Raw genomic sequence first — 27,685 nt, 5'->3', positions numbered from 1 at the left:
GTAGGTAAGAGAATGTGTTATTATTTTCTTTTTTTTTTAAAATCTGCACAGGCCCAGCAGGACACATACTTCGTGAGTGCTTCATTTAAACAGTTTTTATCATTATCGATACAGGCCAACAATAAGACAATACAAAATGCCCAGATAACGCTAGTGATTAATGATCCTGCTGGAGAGCAATCATTTGTCTGTTAGTAGTTTTTAAATGCAGAGGAACTGTATTTTATGTGGAAGCTCAGTGGGTTACTGCCTTTGTCACAGAGATCCTTGTGTTACTTGCAGTTCAGAAGTTACAATTCTAACATAGGACAGTGACCAATGAACTGTCGTCAAAGAGCTGCATACAAACATGAATGGTATGGTTAGAACTTCGCTTTTTTTGTTTTGTGATATAGTTAGAACTTCCCCAGTCTTTCATTTTTCTAATGTTGCTAAAATGAGTATGTTTGGGCAGATATACATTTTTATCAGTAAAGCTGACCCCCATGGAATACTCTTTAAATCCTAAGGTTGTGTTTCCCCAGACCAAACCCTCTTAACATATACTGCCCACCAGTATGGATGACGTGTGATTCATACACCTTGTAATCTTCATTGGTTTATGTGACATTCCCTGTAGACTAATTTACATACTGGTATGATTCATTGTCTCTGTATAATGTGTGCGTGGTGTAAAGTACTGACACACACTACACTGATATGAGTAGCGCTATACAACAAATAAAATGCATATGAGGGGCTACGTAAAGATGAGGGGCACTGTTGGAGGGTAGCAGTGAGGGAATCCGAGGAGGAGGTAGTGGGAGGGGCTATGGAGCGATGAGGGGCACTGTTGGAGAGTGGCAGTGATGGAATCCGAGGAGAAGGCCATGAGGTGGAAGGGGGAGCTAGGGAGAGATGAGGGGCACTATTGGAGGGTGGTAGTGAGGGAGTCTGAGGAGGAGGTCATGAGGCGGAAAGGCTACAGAGAGATAAGGTGCACTGGTGGAGGGTGGCAGCGAGGGAATCCGAGGAGGAGGTCATGAGGGGGAGGGGCTATGGGGAGATGAGGGGCACTTGTGGCGTGTGGCAGTGAGGGAATCCGAGGAGGAGGTCAGGGGGACTTTTGGAAGGTGGTAGTAAAGGTATTTACGGAGAAAGAGGTTATTGGTGCGGCACGAAAAAAGATTTTCGCATCAGCGCTGAAGCCGACCCTGTCATGGCCTTTCTGTTTTTGTTTATTTAATTAGCAGTCGGGTCAGAAGGGCTACTGTGGAACATTAAAGTGCGTGCTAAATATATTTACTGCTATATTCAATGTTTTAAGTTTGAAGGTGATTTTACTAATGTTTTTACCGGGAAAAATGAAAGTGGGGCCCGATGGTGCCTGATATGGGGCTGCGGCCCAGGGTCAACTGTGAGATAAGGTGCACTGGAGAGGAGTAGTGGATAATCAAGCCTGTAACGGGGTGCGTTGCAGAGTCCGGGGTCAGGTGGAGGAGGCAGTAATGAAGATGGATTCTCACTGAAGGCTCGCACAGAGGGAGCCCGAGAAATGTCACTTGACTAATACTCCCACCGCAGAAACCTCCTCTTTTCATCAAAGGAACATTACATGGAAAAAACATTTTTTGAGAGTGATAACATTTAGAAAGAGATCTGGAAAAGAGTGCGTTTTACTAGGCCTTGTAAGACTAAGAAGAGATAAAGGAGGGCCCTGTAGCAGGCCTGGCTAGACATATATGCGACAAATCGAGCCCGCAGTGGCCCACCCAAATGCACCCTCGGCCCACCCAAATAAAATTTCCTGAAGCCGGGCCTGGCGTGATGGCATTGGTCCGGTTCTAACTTGTAGATCACCGGCGTGGACAGTGGGACTGGAAGCAGGCAGGTTGCAGGCAGCTCACCCGGCTCCGGCTGCTCCCTAATATACGAATACGACGATTATAGGATCCTCATAGCCGGAGTCCGATGTCTGTGATTCATTCAGTTTCACTGTCTGAATGCCAGACTAGTACCTGCCTGCCTAGTCCCTGGCCTAGTAGTAGCCGGAAGCCGCCACGCCCGCCGGCCCTAGCGGTACACTTTAACTCAAGATAGCAATTAGCAGGCCTCGGGTGCATTTGACTTATTGGCTGGCCTGGCTCTCATAGAGGGAGTGGTGGTCAGTCCTACAGATGGGCGGCAGTGTCGAGGGCAGTGAGATCCGGAATTTTCAGGCACAGCTAAAAGGGAAATGCTGGTTCAGGGAATCCTTCAATCCGATTCCTACCATATGTTGTTTCTCAGTATACCCTGCAAATGTATGGATATTAGTAATGACAGTCATTCCAATATGCCTATCAATGAGGTGGCATGGAAGTTAGGCCGGGCAAATTAATTTGGGTGTTTTTAGTGCTCAGAAAGGATTGGGCACTGTAAATTCCCTCTGATAAGCCCCCTCTCTAATAGGAAAATGTCCCCATACCCCTTCAGCCACTGAAAGTGACAGTGGCTGACTCATTCAAGTGTATTGCATGATTTTATTCAGTTTATCTGTTTGGACTAGTGTTTTCACAACATTTTGTTTTATTTTGTCACATAACTTAAGCTATGTCAAAGTTGTATCTTTGAACTCATAGACTCTGTTAAAAATGGCATGCCCTACCCCCAGTATTGTCCTTTCCCCAAATCAGCACACAGAGCACTGACATTTTCCCTTTTCAATGCATTAGTGGTTTTAGCTAATTTATTCCAAAATTGTTCTTTAAATGCACTTTTGCTTTAATCTTTTTCAAAATGGTTCATGGGGAACCTCCTATCAAAACCTTACTATGAGGAAGGCTCCCTTTCTGAAATTCAGATCAGGCTTTATATTTGACTTTTAGCAGTGCCATTTGAAGATGTGGGTGGAGCTAATAGAGTAAGTGGGTGGAGACAGAAAAAAGTGGGTGTGGCCTCCGACAAACATTTGAGCACCTGCACTTCATATTTTACAAATGAAGCACTGTAGTGATCCCTCTCCACCCCTTGCTTTAGGAACTACAGTGAGGGTGAAGTTCTTGATGGGCCTTTTCTGTCTGCAACTCTGCAGAAAAAGGCTCAGCTCATAATGTGAAAAGGTGGGTGAGTAAATAAGTGAAGGAATGGGTGAATGGCTGGATGGATCTGTGAAAGGATAAATGGATGAATGAAAGGGTGAATGGACAGATAGTGAATGAAAGGAAGGATGGATGAGTGAGTGGAAGGATGGATCAGAGAAAAGGTAAATAGATGGATTTATGGGTGGAAGGGTAGATGGATGGATAAAAGGGTGGATGGGTGCGTGAAAGGATGGATGGATGAGTGAAAGGGTATATGATGGGGGAGAGAATGGGTGGATGGATGAGTGAAAAGATGGATGGATTGATGAATTGATAAGTGAAAGGGTGAATGGATCGATGGATGATTGAAAGGGTGGGTGTAAGGATTGATGATTGAGTGAAAGGGTGGTAGAGGGACAAAAGGATGGGTAGATGAGTGAAGAGGTGAAAGGGTGGATGGATGAGAGAACAGATAGATGAATGAGTGAAAGGATGGATGAGTAATAGGGTCAATGGATGGATTCATGAATGGATGAGTAGATGGGTTGGTGGGTGGAAGAATGGATGGATAAGTAAAGGGGGGATGGAGAGAGAAAGGGAGGATGAATGACTGAAAGGGTGAATGGGTGGAAGGATAAGTGACTGGGTGAATCGATGAGTAAGTGAAAGGATGGCTGGATGAGTAAATGGGTAAAATGCTGGATGGATGAGTTAATAGATGGATGGGGAATAGTGGATGGATGAGTGTATGGATGGATGGGGTGAAAGGGTGGAGGGATGAATAATGGATGGATGAGTGAAAGGGTGGATGGAGAGATGAATGAGTGAAATGATGGATGGAAGGATACATGGTGAATAGGTTTGCAAATGTTTGAATATATTTGGATATAGATGGGCACACAGATGGAAGGACAGAATGAATGGTTAAAAAGACTGAATGATAGATGAAAGAATTATTACTCCTTGTAGCACCCATTATCTTAAGTAACATTTCCTATACATTGATTTTCACGTTTATATGAGTCAATGTCTCTATATCATGTGTGTGTAATGTAATGCACTCTGACACCCTGCCCTACATACTTCGGATGAGTAAAATTATAAAATAAATTAAATACACATGAGAGACAGTCTATGTGAAGATGAGGGGCACCATTGGAGGGTGGTAGCAAGGCTGGACTGGCCAGACCAGGCATCAGATATTTCCCTGGGAGGCTGTAAAGGAGGGAGGGTTGTTACTGGGGGCTGGCACTGCAAAGTTCCTTGTATATTGAGTAGTTTTCAATCAACAATAAAAGCAGCCTCACTTATATTTAGGTATGGTTCACCATTGTCTGGTGACTAATGTACCTGCTGGAGAGAGATGCAAGTTTTAAATCGTCTAAGGTAGCAAACTGCGGGCATACTGAAAAAACGTGAAGTGCACGATTGTCTCAACCTAATATAAACTTATTTTGACTTGTACTTAAGTGGTTGTCTATTTACTTACTTATTACTATTGTGCGACCTCCTCGGACGTGTCTGTAAAACTTACCTGTTGTCCCGAAGCTTTGTCCTGAATTTTGACCTCCTGTCCTGAATTGTTTGTCCTGAATTTTGACCCTTTGTCCTGAATTTTTACACTCACCGCCCTGAATTTGCACCCATGCCAGTTGGTCACCCTATGTGGGGTAGGTCATTTGGGCCAGCACAGTGATTCCACCCAAATATATGTGGAAAATATGTTTATTTCAGCTAGATTTGAGGTTTGCAGGGCATTTTGGACAGGAAAACGTTGGGGATCCACGCAAGCCATACCTCTCTGGACTCCCCCGGGTGTCTAGTTTTCAGAAATGTGTGGGTTTGGTAGTTGTCCAAGATGGCTGCTGAGCCCGGGGCAAAAACCCCAGGTGACTCCCCTTGCAAAACCAGGTTGTTTTGTGATAGGTGCGTGGTTACGTTCTGGAATCTATGTGGTTCCACAAATTTCCTACAACCCAGCATTCCCCCAGGTCTCCCGATAAAAATGGTACCTCACTTGTGTGGGTCGGTCAAGTACCCGCGACAGGCAAGGGCCCAAATCGTGTTGAGGAGACATCAAAAAGACCTATCACAAAACAACCTGGTTTTGCAAGGGGGGTCACCTGGGTTTTGGCCCCAGGCTCGGTGGGCATCTTGGAAAACTACCAAAGCCACACATTTCTGAAAACTAGACACCCGGGTAGTCCAGCGAGGTATGGCTTGCATGGATCTCCCAACGTTTTCCTACCCAGAATGGCCTGCAAACCTCAAATTTAGCAGAAAAAAACACTTTTTCTCAAATTTCTGTGTTGGAAAGTTCTGGAATACACATGGATTAACAAATTTCCTACCACCCAGCATTCCTTCAGGTCTCCTGATAAAAATGATACCTCACTCGTGTGGGTGGGTCAAGTACCCGCGACAGGCAAGGGCCCAAAACGTATTGAGGAGACATAAAAATGACCTATCACAAAACAACCTAGTTTTGCAAGGGGAGTCACCTGGGTTTTTGGCCCCGGGCTCGGTGGCCATCTTGGAAAACTACCAAACCCACACATTTCTGTAAACTAGAGACCCAGGGGAGTCTTGGGAGGTATCACTTGCGTGGGCCCCCCAACATTTTCCTACCCAGAATCCCTTGCAAACCTCAAATTTTGATGAAGAAATCACTTCTTTCTCAAATTTCTGTGTGGTTACGTTCTGGAATCTATGTGGTTCCACAAATTTCCTACAACCCAGCGTTCCCCCAGGTCTCCCGATAAAAATGGTACCTCACTTGTGTGGGTGGGTCAAGTACCCACGACAGGCAAGGGCCCAAAACGTGTTGAGGAGACATCAAAATGACCTATCACAAAACAACCTGGTTTTGCAAGGGGGGATCCCATGAGTTTTAGGCCCCTGGCTCGGCGGCCATCTAGGGAAACCTACCAAACCCACACATTTCTGAAAACTAGACACCCTGGGGAGTTTTTGTGATAGGTACCATTTTTACCAGAAGGCTTTGAGGAATGTGGGCTGGGTGGAATTTAGTAGATCCACACAGATTTCAGAACTCTACACCACAGAAATGTGAGGAAAATGTGTTTTTATTTTACAAATTTTTAGGTTTGCAAGGGATTCTGGGTAATAGAACCTGGTGAGAGCCAGTCAAGTCACCCCATCCTGGATTCCCCAGGGTGTCTAGTTTTAAAAAATATATAGGTTTGCTAGGTTTCCCTAGATGCCGGCAGAGCTAGGGTTCAAAATCTACAGCTAGGCACGTTGCAAAAAAAGGGTCAGTTTTCACTGTGAAAATGTGGTGTGTCCACGTTGCATTTTGGGACTTTTCCTGTCGCAGGCACTAGGCCTACCCACACAAGTGTGGTACCATTTTTCTTGGAAGACTATGGGGAATGTGGGGTGGGGGGAATTTGTGGATCCACGCAGATTCCAGAACTTTCCACCACAGAAATGTGAGGAAAATGTGTTTTAACAAATATTTAGGTTTGCAAGGGATTCTGGGTAATAGAACCTGGTTAGAGCCAGTCAAGTAAACCAATCCTGGATCCCCCTGGGTGTCTAGTTTTCAAAAATGTATAGGTTTGCTAGGTTTCCCTAGGTGTCGGCAGAGCTAGGGTTCAAAATCGACAGCTAGGCACTTTGTAAAAAAAGGCTCCGTTTTCACTGTGAAAATGTGGTGTGTCCACATTGCGTTTTGGGCCATTTCCTGTCGCGGACACTAGGCCTACCCACATAAGTGAGGTACCTTTTTTCTCAGAAGACTTTGGGGAACACGGGGTGGGGGAATTTTGTGGATCCACCCAGATTCCAGAACTTTCCACCACAGAAATGTGAGGAAATATATATTATTATTTTTTACAACTTTTTAGGTTTGCAAGGGATTCTGGGTAATAGAACCTGGTGGGAGCCAGTGAAGTCACCCCATCCTGGATTCTCCTGGGTGTCTAGATTTCAAAAATGTATAGGTTTGCTAGGTTTCTATAGGTGCTGGCAGAGCTGGGGTTCAAAATCTAGAGCTATGCACATTGCAAAAAACGGGTCTGTTTTCACTGTGAAAATGTGGTGTGTCAATGTTGCGTTTTGGGCCGTTTCCTGTCATGGAAACTAGGCCTACCCACACAAGTGAGGTACCATTTATCTCTGAAGACTTTGAGGAACGCGGGATGGGGGGAATTTTGTGGATCCACGCAGCTTCCAGAACTTTCCACCACAGAAATGTGAGAGAAATTTGTTGTTTTTGGACAAAGTTTTAGGTTTGCAAGGGATTCTGGGTAATAGAAGCTGGTGAGACCCAGTCAAGTCACCCCATCCTGGATTTCCCTGGTTGTCTAGTTTTAAAAAATGTATAGGTTTGCTAGGTTTCCCTAGGTGCCGGCAGAGCTAGGGTTCAAAATCTACAGCTAGGCACTATACAAAAAAAGGGTTTGTTTTCACAGTAAAAATAAAGTGTGTCCACGTTGTGTTTTGGGCCGTTTCCTGATGCGGGCACTAGGCCTACCCACACAAGTGAGGTACCATTTTTATCTGGAGTCTTAGGGTAACACAGAATTGTAGAGCAACTGTTATTACCTATTGACTTTTTATGCATTTCTGCCTTCCAAATGAAAGACAATGTGTAAAAAATAAGTCATTTTGAAAAATGACCTATAATTCTCATGCTAGTATGGGTAATTTCGGAAATCTGCAAATATCTTCTGTTTTTTGTTCCCATTTCAGAAATACATAGGTGTCTTTCATACCGGTTTTTCCATGTATATATTTTCCCAAATTAATTGCTATATACCCGGTACATAATAAAAAAACCATTTCAAGACGCTGCTCAGTTATTGGCTCTGGGTTCGCCGGGTTCTTGGTGAACCTACAAGTCCTATATATGCCCACAACCCTAAAGGTCCTGCAGATGTAACGGTATATTGCTTTAAAACAGCTGTGATAATTAGAAGAAGTTACAGGTGAAAACGTTGACCCAAATGGCTGTTTTTCTCCACTAATTTTCAATTTTTCCTATATTCAACTGTTAGTTTCTATAAAGAAACCGTGAAGGATCTACACAAATATCCCCTTGCTGAATTCAGAATTTTGTCTACTTTTCTAAAATGTATAGCTTTCTAGGATCCATTATTGCTTTCATACCCATTTCTACCATTAAATGGAAAGAGGTTGAAAGCCCTAAAAATAGCAAAAATAGGCTATGTCCCAGAAAAATGCCAAAACTGTGTAAAACGTTTTGGTTTTCTGACAAAAGTGTGCTTGTCCCTGAAAGCTGGGAAGATGGTGATTTCAGCAACACAACCATTTTTTTGATACCATTTGCAGGGAATCCACAAACCCTGGATACATTTAGAATCCCCATGATGTTGAAAAAAAAGGACGCAAATTTGGCGTGGATACCTTAATACCTTATGTGGTCAAAAAGTTACAGGGGCCTAAGCGCAAACTACCCCAAATAGCCAAAAAAATGCTTAGCACGGGGGGAAAAGGCATAGCAGCGAAGGGGTTAAGAAGAAATGTGAGAGGCTGAGCTCTGTAAATGTAATACTAGCTGCATTAAGGGAAATACATTGCCTGGGCCCTTGGCTTCAAAGAAAGATCTCCTGCAGCACCGTTTGTGTTCCACGTCGGCCTGCAGGGTCCTCTTAGCGCTGTAGCAGGTAAGCCCCACCGACAGGCTCCCCTGCTGGGATAGTTGATCTGAAGAGAGCTGTCTGTGTAAGCAACTTAATGTAATTATCATTAAGGTAATTACATGGTCACACCCCTGACAGTACTGAATGCCACAGTAATTCCTTGTTGTGTGCATTCCACGCTACCTCGGACAGTTTTGGATCTGCTTACCCCAAATTGAAATAAAAGGATTTTCCCACCCCTATCTATGAGCTCAGGTCCTCTTGCTGTTGCCAGCTTTATTTTGAGCCATGACCCGTGGTTTCTCTTGGGTCAAGTGTATCGTGCTCATGTTGTGACTAGGACCTCATTTTGTGTTGTAGAGAGGAGGTGACCTGGGGCAACTTGTTTCTTAATGTGCAACAGTCCTTTCATGAGTCAGAAAATCAATTCAGACTCTTAAAAGGGCTTTTGTGATCCGTATGGAATTGCAAATAGGATGGCAATGAAAGTGGTACCCTTCCCCCCATTTGTTATTTGGAAAATAATTTATCAATGGTTTCTGACTGTGACTGCGGTCACTGACCATTGATGAGTTGCCGACCCATAAGTTGGTGTGGTAACTGATTTACAAATTGCAAGATGTCCCATTGTCAGACACCTCAGGTTGAGCAAGCAGTGGTCCAGAGGCCTCCTGTCTGCTCCCCTATGTCTTCCCAAACAAGATTAAAAAAACACAGTATCGTTGTCTTTAATGAAGACTTGCTGCTTTAAAACATGTTTCCCATTCGTAAAGTAAATTTAGGGATGGAGGTCTGCTGTCCCTTGCAAACCTCCATTCCTTCATTGACAGCCATTCACAGAGGGTTGCAAATTGAGACCTGAATAATGGGTACTCATTAAACAGGACATTTTGCAAACCCCTCTAAATAGACAATTTGCAATGAGACCTATTAGTAGTTAGGGCTCATCACAAACTGTATTATTTGCAAAGCAGTTGGTGGGCAAACAGCACATCTGTGGTTGGGAAACATCCATTACAACACATTCATTACAACGCATGCTTTCACAGCACATGCCATTACAACGAAACAACCATTATAACGCATGGAATTACGACGCATGACACTACAACGCAAATACCATTACAACGCATGCTATTACAATTAATAAGGTAAGTGTTTTAGTAAGTATTGACTTTGTAAGTGTTTGTTTTTTATTTTATTTTTATTCCTTTGAATATCAATTATTTTATTATTAATTTATCGTATTTAAAAAAAAGCAAATTATAGAGGATTTGACATCTTTTATCACACACGGGATTTTTGGGAAATATGGGTTTTTGTGGGGTAGTGTATTATTACTTAATTTTATTCTAATTCCCAGAAAAATAAATACAAATTTTAAAAGGGTTTTACTCCTTTTTCTCTGGCATGAGATGCCAGGAAAATGGGGTTCTGGGTGGGGTAGTATATCAATATTTGGGAATTAATTATAGTACCAGAGTATACATTTTTAAAAGCTTCGATTCTTATTTTTAAATTATTTACAATGTACGGAACATATAATTATTTAAAAAGTCTTTACACCTTTTCCCCATTTGGGTGAGAAAGTGTATTAAAACTTGGGTATTATTTTTAATTATTTAGGATTCATTTTAAAATCCAAGTATTCATTTAGTTTAGCATATTTAGTGATTTTAAACTTCTTGGGTGAGGAAGATTATTAATACTTGGGTATTGAATATAATACCCTAGTATCAATTTTTAAATGCATAATTAGTCATTTCAAACTTTTTGTAAATAAGTCTTTCATTTTTTTAAGGGTTTTACAACTTTTATCTACCACGGGATGCCAGGGAAATTGGGGTTTTGGGTGGAGACGTGTATTAATACCTGGGTATTCATCGTAATTTTAATAATTATCACTAATTTAAAACTGCTATTTAAAAAAATTTTACTTAATTTTAACTTAATATTGTAAATTTTAAAAGAAGTTCATTAACATTTCTTCTTGCAAGTTTAGTATTTTAACATAATTCAAAAGATTTTATAGATGAGGCTGAGTTGTTATTTTAAATTTACATGCAAAATAAAAATGTTTCTTATGTCTTAAAATTAATAATAACATGACAAAGAATACTGGTTGTATGTACAGAGTTAAAAAAATATTTCATAATAAATTTGATTTTTAATACAAAACAAATAAATAGGACACAGTATAATTTAAAATGATAATATTTTATGTAGAAAAATGTAAAGAAGTAACTTACAATTTGTTTAAATTATATTCACACACAAGCATATTTGTATATCAATTTTAAATAATATAATTTTTGACAAAGATGTACATTAACATTTTTAAAACAGATTTTTAACATTTTTCGTACGGTTTACAATTGTGTTAAATGGGTGAAATTGTCCTTTTTTCCGTTTTCCTTTTTCCTTTTACATATGGCGTACGCGGTTGAGTGTTTCTTTCTACAGTTGGTGGAGCATCGCAGTCAGGATCGTATGCAAGGAAGAGCTGCGTTCCGGTAAGTCAAACTTTATTGATTACTAAGAGATTGTGGCTGGCCAACTTTATTGTAAGGAGAGAGTAGGGAGGCATTTAGATAGATGATTGTATTTAGCACTGTGTTTTTATGTTTTTAACAACAACTTTATTCCTATCCGGGTAGCAGTTGTACACTTATGTCGGGGTGGTTTTTATTTTACACGTTGGTTTAAAAAAAAAGAGAACTCAATGAAGAGAGGTACTATTAGTTCTTTTAAACCAAATCGTAAAAGAAACTATTTTTTTAAAAACGTTTTGTGTTGCATCGCAAACTTTTTTTTCTAAAGCAAGCGTTTTCAAGGATCTTTGACCATGTGGAAGGTAGGAGTACACAAATGGCATAAATTGCCAGAACGAACCTATGGGATACTTTGGAGTACTTTTGTGAATGTTTTCCTTTGCTTCAGTATAGTTTTTGAAGCATTACAAGTTTTTTCCTTAGGATTTTCACACACCGTGTAAAAGATATCGAATGAAAGAGTATTGCAATGTTGGATTTGTTGTTGCGTTTTTTACCAATCTTTTAAACTTTCTCAGGATTTTTTCTAGGGTGCGTTTTTTTAGTTATCACAGATTTATTTGCTGTTTTTTAAGTGCAGATAAAAATGGCTATGCCAATCTGTGACTTTTTTATAGTTATGCACGTGCTTTGGATTGGATTGTGGATTATGGATATACAGTTTGGATATTTGGGAAGCTGCAGACTCTTGCTGGACTTTGGATTTTTACAGAAGAGCAAGAGTCGAAGAAAGAAGACAACTGAAGGTAGGAACCCGTTTTTACAAATGTTTGTAAAAAAAAAGTTTTAGAATTTTTTTATTTTAATTAAATTTAAAAAATGCAAAACAGGCAAGTATCATAGAGTAGGTGTTAGTTAGAGTTAGAAGTGTAGTATGTGTGCAATATTGTTGTTGGGATTCTGCACATACACAGAGCTATGCACAGGATTATGGGACCTCCGTGTATAGGGGATATGCCTTCCTACCGCCTTAGTACCCACGAGTACAGGACTGACTATCTATAGTGTCTCACTCGCTCTCCTGCTCACAAATGGAGAAATAAATGATTAGACAACCCAGAACACAACACTCCCTGATCTCTCAGGATTCACAGTAACAAGATACTCCTTTCGCTCACTTCTCTCGTACCTGTCCACAACAAGATCTGACAGAGTCACTGAATTAGTTTAGAATATTTATTTCAACTAACTTGCTCTAAAATGCACTATATGTGCCAGTACTAGCGTAATAATGCATAATACAAATATTGTGAGCATAACAGCAAGTCCATACATTATGAAGGGAGATGTTATCTTACAAAAACGTTGGAAATGGGACTACAGTGCCCAAGCTCCCTCCCCGTGGACTGAATATGAAGTATTATATAATAGAAGATCTCTGGGCTTTGTCAGCAGACCCCATACCTTTAGGACATAGATCGTATATCTACATCACAGGTGCGTATTGCTCTTCTCCCTGGAAATGTCCCACTCCAAGTGTGCGGTGTTAAACATGCAGTCCCGTAATATCAAAATACAAGTGTCCCTCAAACAGTAGCTGCAGGGTATGTTTTGTCTCTGTGCTAGGGCCTGACCAGAACAGAATAACAAGGGGCATTGTTGATTGACCTTGCTTACAATGACTAAACTCCAGGAATGCGCGGAGAACAATCGCAGCAGACAGTTCTCATGTGAAAGGTGTAAATATTCATGCATAAGAGAAAGCATCTAGTAACATGTGCACAAGCAGAATCATGGCTCCCGGGCTCATGCTAACCTAAAGATGTTGACAGTGCCCCTAGCAACCATGTGACAATATTGTCTAGGTAGTCTGAAGCCACCATCAACGAAAACTGTTGGATCTGTCCCATTAGTCTCTCGGACATTTCTTTTGATCTTTTGGAAATGTGTGGGTTCAGACTACCAGTCAATGATTGCGCTATTCTCATTTCATGGAAACTTTGCTCCTAGTTCACAATTTCCAAAAAATGATAAAAATGTGGGTGAGGTTTTCTGATGCATTTTTTGAAGGAGTTGTGCCATTCCTATATGGCATTATTGGTCTTTGCTCCTCACTCTAAGCAGAATGTGTAACAGTTCCACCATTTGACAGGACACCTTGTATTCCTCCTGTAAACCCGACCTGCTTAAATGGCCAATCCAAGTGTCTTCGAAGTAATTTAGTAGGGTGTCCAATTTTTCTTCATTTGCAGTAAAATAGTCTGTTTCAGTAATTGATGTGTAGTATTCATCTACACAGTCAGGTGGAACAAAGCGCAATGCTGTTAGTTTATTTAGTTCAGATTGCAGTTTAATGTCTGATATTTAATCCTCAACTCAGGATGTTTTTTAAATTTTGTTCGCCAAAATGCCTGTGAAAAGTGAAAAAAACATCCTTTAATTTGGGTTTCCGGATATAGTTTAGTTATCATGTTAATCATTGACAATTCGAAATCAATTATCACTTTTCTATTACTTTTGTTTTGTGTTTTAGATTTTAGCACTTTTAATAATTCAGTTTATGTTGAGGATTGCTTATCAGGGAGTAAACTGTACACTAAGGGAACTACAGTGTTATTAATGTAGGCATGAATAGTGTATATTTGGGTGAATGGATGGGGTTTGCATTTAAACATTCATCCATCATCCAAATATCACTAGTCTCCAATCTTACAAGGTTACAGGTGTTCTAAAGATTAGTATTCTTTTTTTAGGGTTTTTGTTGTCGTGCAATAGAAAGCTTTCATTAGTAACAGTGACAGTTAATTCAAGAGGAATGTTATTATCAGAGTATGTTTGGGGTGTTACACGTTACACCTTTCAACAGTGTTCCCAAGAGTAACACACCTCCAATGACTCCTGGGCTCAGTTAGTCTCTCCTTACAATAAAGGTAGCCAGCCTGTTTCTGGAGGCAATTTCCTCTTTGGGATTTAACATAGGTGCATCTTCCCGATGCAATTTTTTATGTCTGAAAAAGAGGGGAGAAAAAGAGTTTTTGAGTTTAATGTTTAACATCAACGTTCATTCTACTAAGAAAATGTTAGTTTTATAGGTTTGACAATGTTTATTTCAGAATACATGTTTTACAATATTTTGATGTTATTATGTGCTTGTTTGCAACCTTAAAAAAAATAGTTAAAAGAACATTGGATGTGTATTATGTTTTTGAAGAGCATGTTGTTTTTTACTTAGTTTCATTTTGATTTTACCAGCAGTTAATATTCAATTATGCTTTTTTATTGATTCCTGATAAAAGAAAAATATTTTTTTTTCATTTTGATGAAGTGGTATGCCTCACCTTTGTAAGGTTTCTTTGTTTCCTTGTTCCTATTTTTGCTCGATTACTTTGGTATCTTCAGCTGATTTTGTTATTTCCCTCCTGGGTGATGTTGGGTAGGTCTAAAAGGAAAAAAATAACTTTATTGGTTAATGTTTACTTGGCTTGTTGGTTTCTGAAAAGAAAGATTTTTTGTTAGTTTTAGTTGCCACATTATGTTTTTGATCTACTTTACTTGTGAAAGGCCTTCTGATTGATGAACATGGGTTTTATTGGATGTTTGAAATTCCTGTTGGTGGTTTTGATTTTATAGGTTTTAGAAGATGTTGATTCAAGATGTGTAAAACAAAAAAAAACATGATTGTATGATTTGACATTTTGTGTGCATTTATTAAAGCAAGAAGTGACAAGTACGGTTCATAAGGAAAGAATCCTGTCTAGTTAAAACATTAAATATGCCCCACACCACTGATCAGCACATTCTCTGACACCAGCACCCTGTGGAGTTGGAATAATAAGGTTACTCCCAACACTGACCAGAACCTTCTCTGAGGCAAACGCCTGTTGGAGTTTGAATAGTAATTTTGCCCCCCACCACTGACCAGCACATTCCCGGAGGCAAACACATGTTGGAGTTAGAATAGTAATTTTGCCCCCCACCACTGAGCACACTTTCACTTAGGCAAACACCCAGTGGATTGAGAATATTTATATTGACCTCCTACACTGATCAGCACTTTCCCAGAGACAAACACCTGTTGAGGTTAGATTACTAACTTTGCTCTCCCCCACTGACCAGCAAATTTCCTGAGGCCCAATGTTATCCAATTGGGGATAGGGGGCCTGTGGTTGGTGGCCCCTGACGAGCAGGCCACTGGGTTGTGGGAGCAATTCTCCTGGACTTAAGCTCAGGGAAAATGGGGGTTTAGGCCAGCACAAAAGATGCACCCTCAGCGGCACTGGGGTGGCCGGGTGCAGAGTGCTGTTTTGGCGTCGGGTGCCCTGTAGCTTTCAATGGAGAGTCTCCAGTTTGCAAAAGCACTGCAGGCTCAGGGATGAAGGTCTTCTGGGTGCGACCACCATTTGCAGAGGTAAGTTGGGATGTTGGGGGTTGGTTAGGCACTGTCGTTTTGGCCACCCAAGGCCGTGGGGCGTCGGGTGCAGGTTGCCTTTTGAGAGTTGTGCTTCACCATGCATCCCCCACCTGAGGGGTGGAGTTGGCAGAGGTGGGCACACCTCTCTTCCTCACTTGTTTTTCTCACCAGTTCTCCCGCCCAAAGTGGGGGTCTGAACCAGTGGGGACCAGTTGCTGAAAGCAGCAAGTGGCCTGGGGAAGCTCACAAAGGCAGCAAGCCTTTGAAGCTGCCCTTTCGTGGACCCTGCCATCCTTGGGGTGGTGGCTTGGCACCTCGTCCGGGGATGTGCATTATTTCAGGCCCCCGAGAGCAGCAGGCTCTCGATCCAGGGGTCCAAAAACATGTCTGACGGTGGCAGCTGAAAGCAGCCACTCAGCCTAGACACTAGTGGTAGGTCGTTTCTCAGGGGGGCATCTCTAAGATGCCTTCTGTGTGCATTTTTCATTAAATCTCATACTAGCATCAATGTGGGTTTAATTTGCTAAGAAGTTTGATACCAAACTTCTGAATTTTAAGTGTAGCCATTATGGTGCTGTGGCGTTCCTAATTACAAACTCCCAGCACCATATACTCTTAATGGCAGCACTGCACTTATAATGTCTAATAATGAACTTAGACACTTTAGGGGTACAGGGCTCATGCCCCTGTACCTGCACCACTGGTATAGTGCACCCAGCTAGAGGGGTGACTGATCTATGCCAGGGCAGTGGGTTGTAAAAACAAAAGACCCACAATTGATGGAAGGAATGAGGAACAAATCAAAACATTCACCCCCAGTCAAGAGATCGGGGTTAAATCCATCATTCTTTTGCTTACCATGCCAACCCAGTTTAGACCTGGCCATATGCAAATCAGTCTTGACCCTGTGCCTCATGGGAACAGTACAGCCCGAACTGCCGAGCCAGGTCCTCCCTGGACCGGAAACAAGCATCCTAGGCCTGGTTTCGGGGTTTCACCCCTCTTCAGCCAGGATAGCTTGATTCCAGTGGCATGGAGAGCACGGGACCCAGATCTCTGTACTGGGGTGAATGTATGACATTGTTCTGCATTCTGTCCATCAATTTTTCTTTTTGCATTTGTCACGCCGAGTGGGACGGGTATGCCCAGACGTGAGTATCGTGCTCTCCATGCCACTGGAGTCAAGCTATCCTGGCTGATGAGGGCGGAAAGCCCGAAACCGGTCCTAGGATGCTTGATTCCAGTCCAGGGAGGGCCTGGCCTGGCAGTTAGGGCTGGACTGTTCCCTTTGGGCGCAGGGTCAAGACTGATTTGCATATGTCTGGGTCCAAACTGGAATGGCATGGTGAGCAAAAAAACGATGGATTTAGGCCCAGATCTCTGTACTGGGATGAATGTATGACATTGTTCTGCATTCTGTCCATCAATTGTTCTTTTTGCACAGGGCAGTGGGTTGTAGGCATAGCACACAGGGATGTGTAACATGTCGGCTCTTCACTTTGTTCTGCACCAAAACACGCAGCCTGCAAAGGCAGTGTGTGAGTGTAAAGGTACAGGACCTCTAAGGGTGGTACATAATACCTGTGGAACCGTTTACCAGGGGCTGACCTGTGGCCAGAGATGCCTAATGGGTTTTGTTTTCAATGCAGTTTTAGGGAAAGAACACAGGCCCTGGGTACCTGATTGGCATTAGCCCAGGGCAAACTTAGTCAAAGCACATCAGCAGTTCAGCAAAAAGTGGGGGCTACCATGCAGAAAGAGGGCAATTTCTCACATTCATATTTAGAGGCTGCTTCTGCCACTGACTGTTGTGTTTTTCTTGGTAGAAATGTTTTGTGCGTATACATCAATATAAGATACTTTTTTTTAGAATTTTTTCATATAAATAAAAATTTACAAAATGTTTCACAGATATTAAAATGAATTCTCACGTACTGAAATTAGTACCTGGGTATTTTATTTGTTAAAATAGATTTAATACACATGTATTAAAAATAATACCCAAGTATTAAAATTAACACCTGCGTATTAATAGACTCCCCCACCATCAACCCCTATTTCCCTTGCATCCCATGCCAGTGCATGAGTAACAAATTAAAACAAAACAGTTTTATTTTACCCATAGTAGGAAATTCAATTTCCGTTGTAATGCATGCATTCTTATAGTATGCATTTGAATACATGTGTTGTTAACGTAATTTATATATACCCTATTATCATGTGTTGTAGTGGGTTGCGTTGTAAAAAGATGCATTGTAATGGTAATCGTGTTGTAAAAAATGCATTGTAAGGTAGCCGTTGTAATGGTATGTGTTGTAACATCATGTATTCCTGTGGTTTGGAAATGGGAATGAAACATCTGGCCTCTGGCGATCCACGCCTCTAAGCAGAAGGCAGCCCAAGCCTGTTTCTGGCATTGCATTGGGGTATGAGTTGCGAGGGCATTTTTTTCCTCAGATTTCCTAGTAGTGAGACATTAGGCTCAAGAGCCAACATTTTACTGTCATAGGCAATTACACCTCCTACTTAGAGGTACATTTGTTTGCAGATTTTGGTCATTGGCTTAAAAAAATGAGACACTTCTCTTGCTGCCAATTTCAGATGGAGGTTCCGTCACAGGATAGGTTTTTGACATGACTACTCCTTCGTAATTTATTCACTTATTCATTCGGGTCTGATTTTGAGGAGGGTGGTAATGGAACATACTCTGATTTCAGGAAGTAGTACTAAAATTGAAGGAGAATTCAGAAGTTCCATCTCCAGTTTCAAAATTTGAGGTGTAGCTCAAACAGTCCAGTTTTTCTTTATTTAAATAATGGTACTTGTAGCAGGTCATACTCCACTATACATTCAAGACCACAAATACCAGAATGCAAAGAAAAAGCTCAGGGTGGACGAGCTCTGTAAGTTACCTCCACCCCGAGAATAATATGGTGGAAAAAAGTCATCCTCTGCAATGTCAGAATCTCCTCCAGAAATTATAAGAGTTTTCCTTGCCATCAAACTCAAAATCAGGCTGAAACCCTCTGCAGTGACCCCTTTTTTGTGTCCTCTTCATCCTACCCTGATTCTAACTTTCCTCAAAACGCTAATATAACTCTAGACCTAGACTAATCTTACAGCTATCCATCACCCTCACATCAACCTTATACCAATCTATAATCAATCTATTTCACCTCAGGTACAACAATAATCAATTGGTCTCAATGTCCCCAAAGAAATGCTTTAATCACTCACCTTGATTTTTCTTTGTCATGAATGTTCATTGCGTGGACTTGCTGAGGTTAAGTTGCTCTGGTCAACCAGTAAACAACAACACTGTTAAAGGAGGGTATTAATGGGAGCAAACAATCTCAGGAATACAATGTAAATGCATTGCTTTGACTTCCACAGATGTATCCTGATCACCCCTAGTGTCCTGCGAGTGGAGAACAGCGAGACAGTTGTTGTCGAAGTCCACAATGAAACCAGCCCCATTAATGTTGAAGTGTCTATGTACGACTTTCCGCACAAGACGAAGAATCTTTTCTCTACCAACATCACTCTCCACAGCGGAAATGGGTACCTGGGGATGTCAGAGATAATGGTGAGTGGATGCGGAATAAACTATTTTTGTCAGGGGACAGTAGGGCATTGACCGAGGTCACATGCTGCACAACATCATTGTTATAGATAGGATGTTCAGAACATTAAAAAAATGAAAAAAGTCAGGTTAATTGCTAACAAACACCATGTTGTACAAAACAGTGCCAGCCCTAATTTTTTTTTTTTTTTACATAATTTATTGGCATTTGTTAGACAAGTACAGACATAGCATTGCACACATTACCCTTTTAGGTGCAACATAGTGTGTAAATAATAATCATCTTCGAGCATCATGTGTATATCCATTCCCTCCAATACCTGTTGTCAAGGATCTGCAGCAAACACAATGCATGGAGCAACAGTGGAGCCCATTGTCTGAAGGTGAACCGTTCGGGAGTGTGTCAATGCAATGCGCTAGCCAGCCTTTCTGTATCTACGATTTTAAGAGGATCTAACCTAACTTGGGAAGCAGCTTCTGATGGGATGCCTCATGTTTGGAACTTAACTAAGTTAACTTTCACTGAACTATTGCAGGGCGTCCAAAATAATTTGATAATCTAGGAATGATCTGAGTGAGCTTGGTGTATGGGGCAGGTGTGGTCTGGGGTATCACCCTAGCAACATTCTTGCCTGACAGCTTACCCATCCTGATCATGTTTGAGTGTGGTGGGACTAGGGGGGTAGATGCCGATTCCAATTTAGAGGCGTGCCAAATTGCTCCGTTAGAGTCGCTCCCAAACTTGGAATAGTCTGCAGGAATCTTCCCTCCCACGAGTCTCCGCGACTACAGTTATGTGCCCATATCTGTCCGGATCTCACCCTGACTCCTGCATTGACAACAGAATTGCGCTCCAGGTTCTCCCAGGCATCCAAGACCTTTCTTCACTGCTCTGCTATGGGGGGGCATTGCAAACCTGTGATTCCTCTCTAATTAGGACCCGTCTCTCCACCTCAAACCCATTGAGTCACATTCCTCGCCCAGGTCCCCACCACAGGCCCACCAGTGGACTTCCAGGCCACTGCTATCCTCCTCCTGGCCAGGACCAAGGTGAGATCAATGAACCTGTTCCCAACTTTCCATTTGGGTGGTCGAAGAAAAAGTCCCAGGTGACAGACCTCAACAGTGGAGTCAAGTGTGCATCCCAATGGGGTACCCACCACCACCAGTACATCGTCCCAAAACCAATGCAGTTTGGAGCATGCCCATGTATACGAAATCTGCATCGCTATAATTGCACCTCGGGCAACAGCGAAATTTGCCGCCATGGGCAATATGGATTTTGTTGGGTGTCATGTATGTTAAATGCAAGTAATTAAACTGGCCAACATTTCCCTATCCAAAACTGTTTCCCACTGCCGGCGCAACTTTGTCAAAGGTTTGTGAGTCATCTCTGACAATGAGCTATAGAACCATTTGACTGAGTATTTCTCATGGCCCCTTCCCGAAAGTCCCTTGAAAATGCGGCCCAGGGCCTCGTATCCGAGGAACTGACTCTCCAGGAGGCCAGAGCCTGTGACAAGTTTCTCGAAAGGGATAAGGGTGTCCAGCTCTACATCCGTCCAAGCTGAAATCTGTTCAGTTGTGAAAATCGAGGAATGGGGCCCCATATGGTAGACCAATCAAGGGCAAGACCAGTGCATACAGGAGAATCCCTTTCACCTTCACCACACAGCATTTGAACTTTCCAGCACTGCAATGAGGTGGTCAGTAATAGAGTCTGGTGCAGCATCTCAACCGCTGGGTTGAGCAGTTTAGCCAACAATGAGCTAGTGTGAGCAGCAGACTCCGCTAGTCCTGCCTCCTCCAGTTCTAACCCGTCCAGCCACTGCACAGCCCAATGCATTTGGGACACCAGGAAGTATAACTCAAAATTTAACACTCCCAGGCAGCCCTCCACCATGGGGTACTGCAGTGTTTCTAAGGACACCCTCTGTCATCCCTTATCCCAGATCAAGTCCCGTAACAAAGTGTCTAGTTGGTGAAATCAGCATGTAAGCACTGGAAGGTTGTTAAAAAAAAATACAACAGACACAGCAATATGACCATTTTAGACTGGGAGATCCGAGCCATGATCATTCGTAAAGAGCACCAGAAAGGGATGAAGGATCTGAGAGTTCTGAGGGTCTTCCCCGGATTACCATCCAGTAGGTCTTCAAGTGAAGGAAAGATATGTATCCCCAGGTATCGGAAGGTGGTCTGGGCCCAGTTGAGGTCTGCAGAAAGCTATGGGGGTGAACAAAATTCGGGGACATGAGGAACAAGTAGGTCTTATTTCTGTTAACCCTCAAACCAGAGAGACAGTCAAATTCCCCCAAGAGGCCCAGGGCCGTAGCAGAACCCACCAAGGTGTCTGTCAAGTAAATCAGGAGATCATCGGTGTATAGAGAAACAATATGTCTCTTGCCTTCTCACAGTCAGTCCCACACCCACTCCCCCCTGTCTAAAGAACTCAGCCAAGGGCTTGATCCCATATTGTGGGGACACCGTCCTGCCAGTCTTAACTTGCACAATGTGGTTCTCATAAAGTAATTTCACCCACCCTATCCAACCGCCTCCAAGGCGCAGTCTCTTCATTACCTCAAACAGATAGTCCCACTGTATCGTGTCAAAGGCCTTTTCCAGATCTATCGACAAAAAGGCTGCCTGCGGAAAGGACTGCACCTCTAGGTGGTATAGTATGGAGTATAGCCTGTGCAGATTAAATGAGTTGTTCCGGGATGGGATGAACCCATTTTGATCAACATGGATTAGAATAGGTATATGCGGGAGCAAGAGAAGTGCCATGATTTTACTAAGTAGTTTAAAATCAATGTTCAGCATAGAAAGTGGCCGAAAGTCTGAACACTATTAAGGTCCCCCCATGAGCTTGTCTGCCGTAGTCATTACAGCCATGTCCGAAAGTCTGTATGGGAATAGTATCTGGACCTGGTTGGGGGCATGCACACTGCCACGAGTGATATTGTGGCCCTGCATTCGCCCAGTCAATAGTACATATTGGCCTTCTTTATCTATGAATGTGCGCAAGGGTTCAAAGGAGACACAGGTCCGTATCCATATTAGCACACCTCTGGCATATGCCGAAAAGGAGGTCGCAAATATCAGCCCTCTCTATCTCTGGCACAGCTTCTCCACCTCACTCTGTATAAGATGTGTCTCCTGTAGCATGGCTGTCTGTACCTCTAGCCTTCTCAAATATCTGTGTATATTATGACGCTTGGTAGCAGAGTACATACCCCTAATGTTCCAAGTCATGAACTTCATTGTATAGGATGTTGGTGCCATAGGGAAACACACCTCAAAAAATCTCCCCCCGCCTGCCACCCCGATCTCCTAGCTAAGAAATCCAGAGCCATCCCTGAAAGCAAATCAAAATAAAACAAGTAAAAAAACACCCATAAACACAAACTCTCCATCCCAAGAGCAGTCTGGCAACAATCAGCCGCCCAAACTGTAAGCAAACCAACAGTTTCTCAGAAAGACCGATCAGCTCTAGCTGAAGCCTTGTGGGAGGCCGTAGGCTACGGTCTAGAAACAGCAGTTCTCCACTTCGTCCACACCAGCCCAGAGTGTCAATAAATCAAGGAAGTCTGCACTAGAATGTTCCAAAATATGGTAAGCGCCCTCATTGCTCAGAGATGTCTTTTCAGAAGAGGTCACCTGAGTGACTAGCGGCAGCAGGGTGCTATCTGTCTGTGAGGATTCTGAGTCACCAGTTCCTTTCACAGAGGCGGAACTGACCTCTGAAGTGGTCTCTATCATCTTCATAATCTTAACTACTGCTTGAGCAGCAGCACTTTCCTTCTCACTCTGAGACGTCCTTTATTTCTTTGACGGTCCTCTTCATGGCCTCCTCTGAGTCCTCTTCTTCAACTTCCACTCCTGTAGTGCGGCATTAGGCTCAGCCCTCGGAGGTGGACTTCTAGACTTGTAGGCTTTGAGCCATTCCCAGGCTGCTTTGGAATCATCACAGACGTGAGTTGTTCCCTCCAATATTATCCGGAGCCAAGCAGCGAACATTGGGAATACTGCAAGCTTTCCCCGTAAACAGGCTTCTTAACCTTGAGGAGCAAGACTCGTCTCTTCTGTACCTTCACTGTGTAGTCCGGAAATATCAAAACCTTACTATTATCAACCAAAAAAGGGCCTTCAGTTTTCACCTTCTGAAGCAGTATATCTCTGTCTTTGTAGGGAAGGAGCCTTGCCACTACCGGGTGCGGAGTGCGTCCTGGTGCAGGTGGGTGGGCCGGTACTCAGTGTGCTCGTTCTATGGTGTAGAAGGTTGACAGACTTTCCGGGGTGACCACTGTCTTGAGCCAAGGCTCAAGGTAAGCAATTATGTCCCTGCCTTCCACCCCTTCAGGCAGCCCAACCTAATGCCATTCCTCCTTTTGCACCCTTTGGCATTTTCTGCCCTGTGCTCAAGTATGCAAACGCAATCATGGAGCTCCGTAGCTTGGTGTGGCAGCGTTTGTTGGGCAGGTTGTAGGTCAACAAGCAAGGATTCTGCCACTTTAACTCTCTCCGCTATCTTATGGTGTTCTGCTATTAAAAAGTCCCAGTCCCACTGACACCATAATGATATCTTGATGTAGGGTGGCCTTAGTATCCTCGATGGCCCTGAGTACTTTAGCTAACTGCTGTTAAATTGGGTCTTCCGGGGGTCCTGACCCTGGTCTCTCCTGTGTCAGCTCACAGGCGGCATCCTCCAAATCAGAGGGCGCTCCCGTTGTTCTCGCTCATGTCTTACCCACCCTGGCAGGGTTTTTCTTTTAGGGCGGGTCTATAAGGAGCTGGTAGGTGATGCCTGCTACCATCACCTACTGCTGGTTATGCAAGGTTTAGCAATGTTTGGCAGAAAGCTCTCCAGGTGCAGCTCCCTTACATATGAAGGTTTGCGACATTGGCCTTATAACATTGCCAGCTGTGAGAATGCCACTGCAGATCGTGAACCCCCCCAGGACACTTAGTGAGGTAGGGCTTGGTCCCCACCTCCTCTCAGCAAAGCCTGCAGCACATACCGCAGTCCCCTGACAGCGGCACAATCACAAGTACCTCAGACTAGTTGGTGGAGCACAGGTCAACGGGTCCAGTCCGGGGCCTTTACCAGTCCTCAGTATTTCAGTATGCAATTTTGTCCTATTGTTCTCATTATGGCTCTGTCTTCAAATTAGGCCATAGGGCCCCAATCAGATTTCACCACAGGCCAAAGTCTCAATCTGGGCGAGTGTGAGGGGCGCTATGCCAGTAGAGGCCTCCCCCTCAGTCAGAGCCTTCCACAGTGGTGTTCTCCAGGGCCCGATACGGACCCCGAGTGCCCACTCCCCAAGAGGCCTCCAACTGCGTCTGTATCTCCCCGTGCCAATGCCAAGCTTACCGCTTCTTCCCAGGGCTCAGCTCTGCAGCCTCTGATCACCACAGCGGTCACAAACTAGGTCCTAGCTGGAGCACCATCTTTTCTCCATTGTGGCGCTTTCAGCCCTATTCTCAGCTGCAGCCTGCTGCTTCCCTCTCAGTCACCTCTGCATCCAGTCAGGCAGGTCTACTCCGCGGCACCCATTCCCTGCTCAGGCAGGCCGCCGCATCGCCGGGACTGCGACGGCTGCCTCGGGGTTCTGCTGTCGTAGGGTGGGGCTGTCTTCTTCCGTAACACCCGCAGTAGCATAGCAGGCCGAGCCACTCCGCCTCCGTCCTCAAGGTTTTGCAGCCTTTTATTGTTCACTGTATGCAGCCACTTCCCAGAGTGCCAGAACCGTCCACACCCAGGCTAAGCACAATTGAGCAACCCGGGCCACCATTTTGGAAGCCCAGGCCTACGTTGTAGTGCTGGCGTGCCCTGGCATCCAGTAGCTCCACAGGTCTCTGGTCACAATCGCGTGAAGCTCAGTATGCCCCATTGCCTTAAGAAAGGTCCTATGTGTCGTACTGCTCTCATTGAGCTCGGATGATGTAGGATGGCAGTCGGGCCGGCGTGGAGCAACATGCTAAGGCGTCCGCCATCTTTTGCTTCCAAGCCATGCCCCACAGCGCCAGTCCTAATTGGCAACATGGACTGTAAAACACCTGTGGTTCAGTTACATAAGATTAGGAAAACACGTGGCTATGTGTAAGAAAGTGCCCCTTTTTGCATGATTGCCCCCTACTTTTTGCCTGAAGTTGATGTTCTTCCACTAAGGGGATGAATACGATCTCGTTAGGAAAGGCTCCAAATGGGATTCGGTATTGCAGAACCCGATTCTGAACCCTTGTTTCCAAACGAATCGTACACATTTCCCAACGACCGATTACGATGCCAGTCCGAATCTGTTCCGAAAGGCATTCGGACAGCCCAAGCCTTTCGTAGCTGAATCGTACAGCTCTATGGACACGGTTTCCGAACAAGCGATTATGATGACCGATTCAGACAGCCATTCTGTTTCGGTCTGCATGACACAAAACGGCTGTCAGAACCTGTCTTTGGTGGCCCGTTGTGGGGCCCCCTTCACCTGGAGGCATCTGAATGTGGCCTGAGGGGTTGCCCAAGGGACCCCTCCTCCCAACCATGCATAATGTAGCAGGCACCATGGGGTGCCCATCACAGGGTGCAAGGTTTTCCCCAACCACCCCTTTTCTCAATGGAAGCCTGTGTTCTTGTTCGGAACACAGGCTCTCATTGAAGTCAATGGGAGTCCGACTGAATCATATATGGAAGCATCTCGATGCATCGAAATCGGTCGGTCATACTTGCAGAACCCGATTAGTTCGGAAACGATTCCAAAACCGATTTGGTCGGAAGAGTTTCCTAATGAGCTCATAATCGCCCCCTGAGTGTGTCCTGGGATCCTGCTATCCAGGTTCCCAGGGCCTTTGTTAATTAACTGTACCCTTGCACCCCCAATTGGCACCACTCTTGCCACATGTATGTGCCTTGTAAAAGGTACCAATGGTACCAAGGGCACTGTGACCAGGGAAGGCCTCTAAGGACTGCAGCACATATTGTGCCACCCTTTAGAGGCCTTGTACCTTAAACACACACACATTGCCCTTGCAGGCACTGTGTTTTGAAGCAGAGAAAAGTGAAGAGTCAACATGGCGCACATGCCTGTGTGCCATGTCTACAATCCACTGCCTATGGCTTAGTTAAGCCGACCCTCTATCTGGGTGCACTACTACAACTGGTGAGGGTACAGGTGCATGAGCCCTGTACCCCAACAGTGTCTAATTCCATTCTCAGACATTGTAAGTGCAGTAAAGCCATAGAGAGCCATAAAGAGTATATGGTCTGGTAGTTTGTCACCACGACCTCCACAGCACCATAATGACTTTATTGAAATCTGAGAAGCTTGGTATTAAACTTCTAAGCACATTAAACCCACACTGATGCCAGTTTTACTTGCCTTTTTTCTATGAAATGTCGCAGTGTGATATCTAGGCATATCTCACTGAGAAGAAAAAGTAATACAAAAAGTAATCAAAATTAATCCAAAAGTAATTTCAACTGTATTTAAATATTTTACAAACCTGTAAAAAAAGTCTTTCTCACCCATCTTGCTTGTTAATCAATCTGTCTTGAAAAGTACAATTCTATTTACCTGTACCAAGTCCTGCTTGGTTCTAAAAATAAAATACAACTAAAGAATATTTTTAATACAAACAATTGGTCTAAGTTCAGTCTTTGAGGCTGTGACATCATTTCTTGCCTGAGTGTGTACAATAAATGCTTAAAACTACCCTCTGATAAACCCTTACTGCTCGCCCAGACTACCGCAAATAGAGAGTAAGGTATTATCTATTTTTACCGCTGCCTACCTTTGGGGTTCCACTGGACTCTGTGCACACTATACCTTACTTTGGTTTAGTATATACAGAGCCAGCTTCCTACACTATTACACTTTTTTAAAGGCCGCAGTGGTAATTATGGAAACTTAGTCCTGGCTCTTCTTCTCTTTATTCAGGTTCCTGCCAAAGACATGAAGGCAGATTCCAAACTCAAACAGTATGTCTATGTCATCGCCAAATCTGCTGTATGCCAAGTGGAGAAAATGATCCTCGTTTCCTTTCAGAGTGGATACATATTTATCCAGGCCGATAAAACTATCTATACACCTGGATCTACAGGTAAAAACACTTTTTCTACAATATGTTTGATATTTAACAAGATGAGATTCACATTTAAGCTACACATATCAATATTATGGCTGAAAATATAGCTACAGGAAATATTGTTTGAGTCACAATTGTCATCATTAATTACCTGGACCAAAACTGCTCTCCAGATATAAGCTCTAAATATTCCCTGGTGTCAGACTGGAACCCAGAACACTTCTTGATGCATATTTTCCTTGGTATTGAATTGCTAACAATTGTACAGCCAACCACAGCAAACAGAAGAGAGATTTTACAGAGAAGTTCCAGAAGAGAGGTGTTTCAACTCGAAGAACTGAAGAATACCGGGCATTATACTTCCAAACTTGTATAATATACATTGTCATCTCAAATCAACTGTAAAAGCATACTAATTGTATTCAATAAAATATCCAAATGAATACTTA

General features: G+C 43.3%; 1 protein-coding gene across 3 annotated transcripts in view; it reads left to right on the top strand.

Annotated features, from left to right (window-relative positions):
• The window catches only part of LOC146833087 (venom factor-like), a 777,614-nt gene that overhangs the window by 58,655 nt on the left and 691,274 nt on the right, over positions 1-27,685 (top strand). For all 3 annotated transcript variants that reach the window (XM_085600726.1, XM_085600724.1, XM_085600725.1), the window contains exons 2-3: positions 18,965-19,157; positions 27,089-27,251. In XM_085600726.1, the coding sequence (XP_085456852.1) occupies positions 18,965-19,157; positions 27,089-27,251 (356 nt within the window). The remainder of the gene's footprint in view (positions 1-18,964; positions 19,158-27,088; positions 27,252-27,685) is intronic.

Source organism: Triturus cristatus, chromosome 4_2, assembly GCF_964204655.1.
Source record: "Triturus cristatus chromosome 4_2, aTriCri1.1, whole genome shotgun sequence".
Classification (NCBI taxonomy): domain Eukaryota; kingdom Metazoa; phylum Chordata; class Amphibia; order Caudata; family Salamandridae; genus Triturus; species Triturus cristatus.
This window is presented reverse-complemented; position numbering and strand designations above follow the sequence as displayed.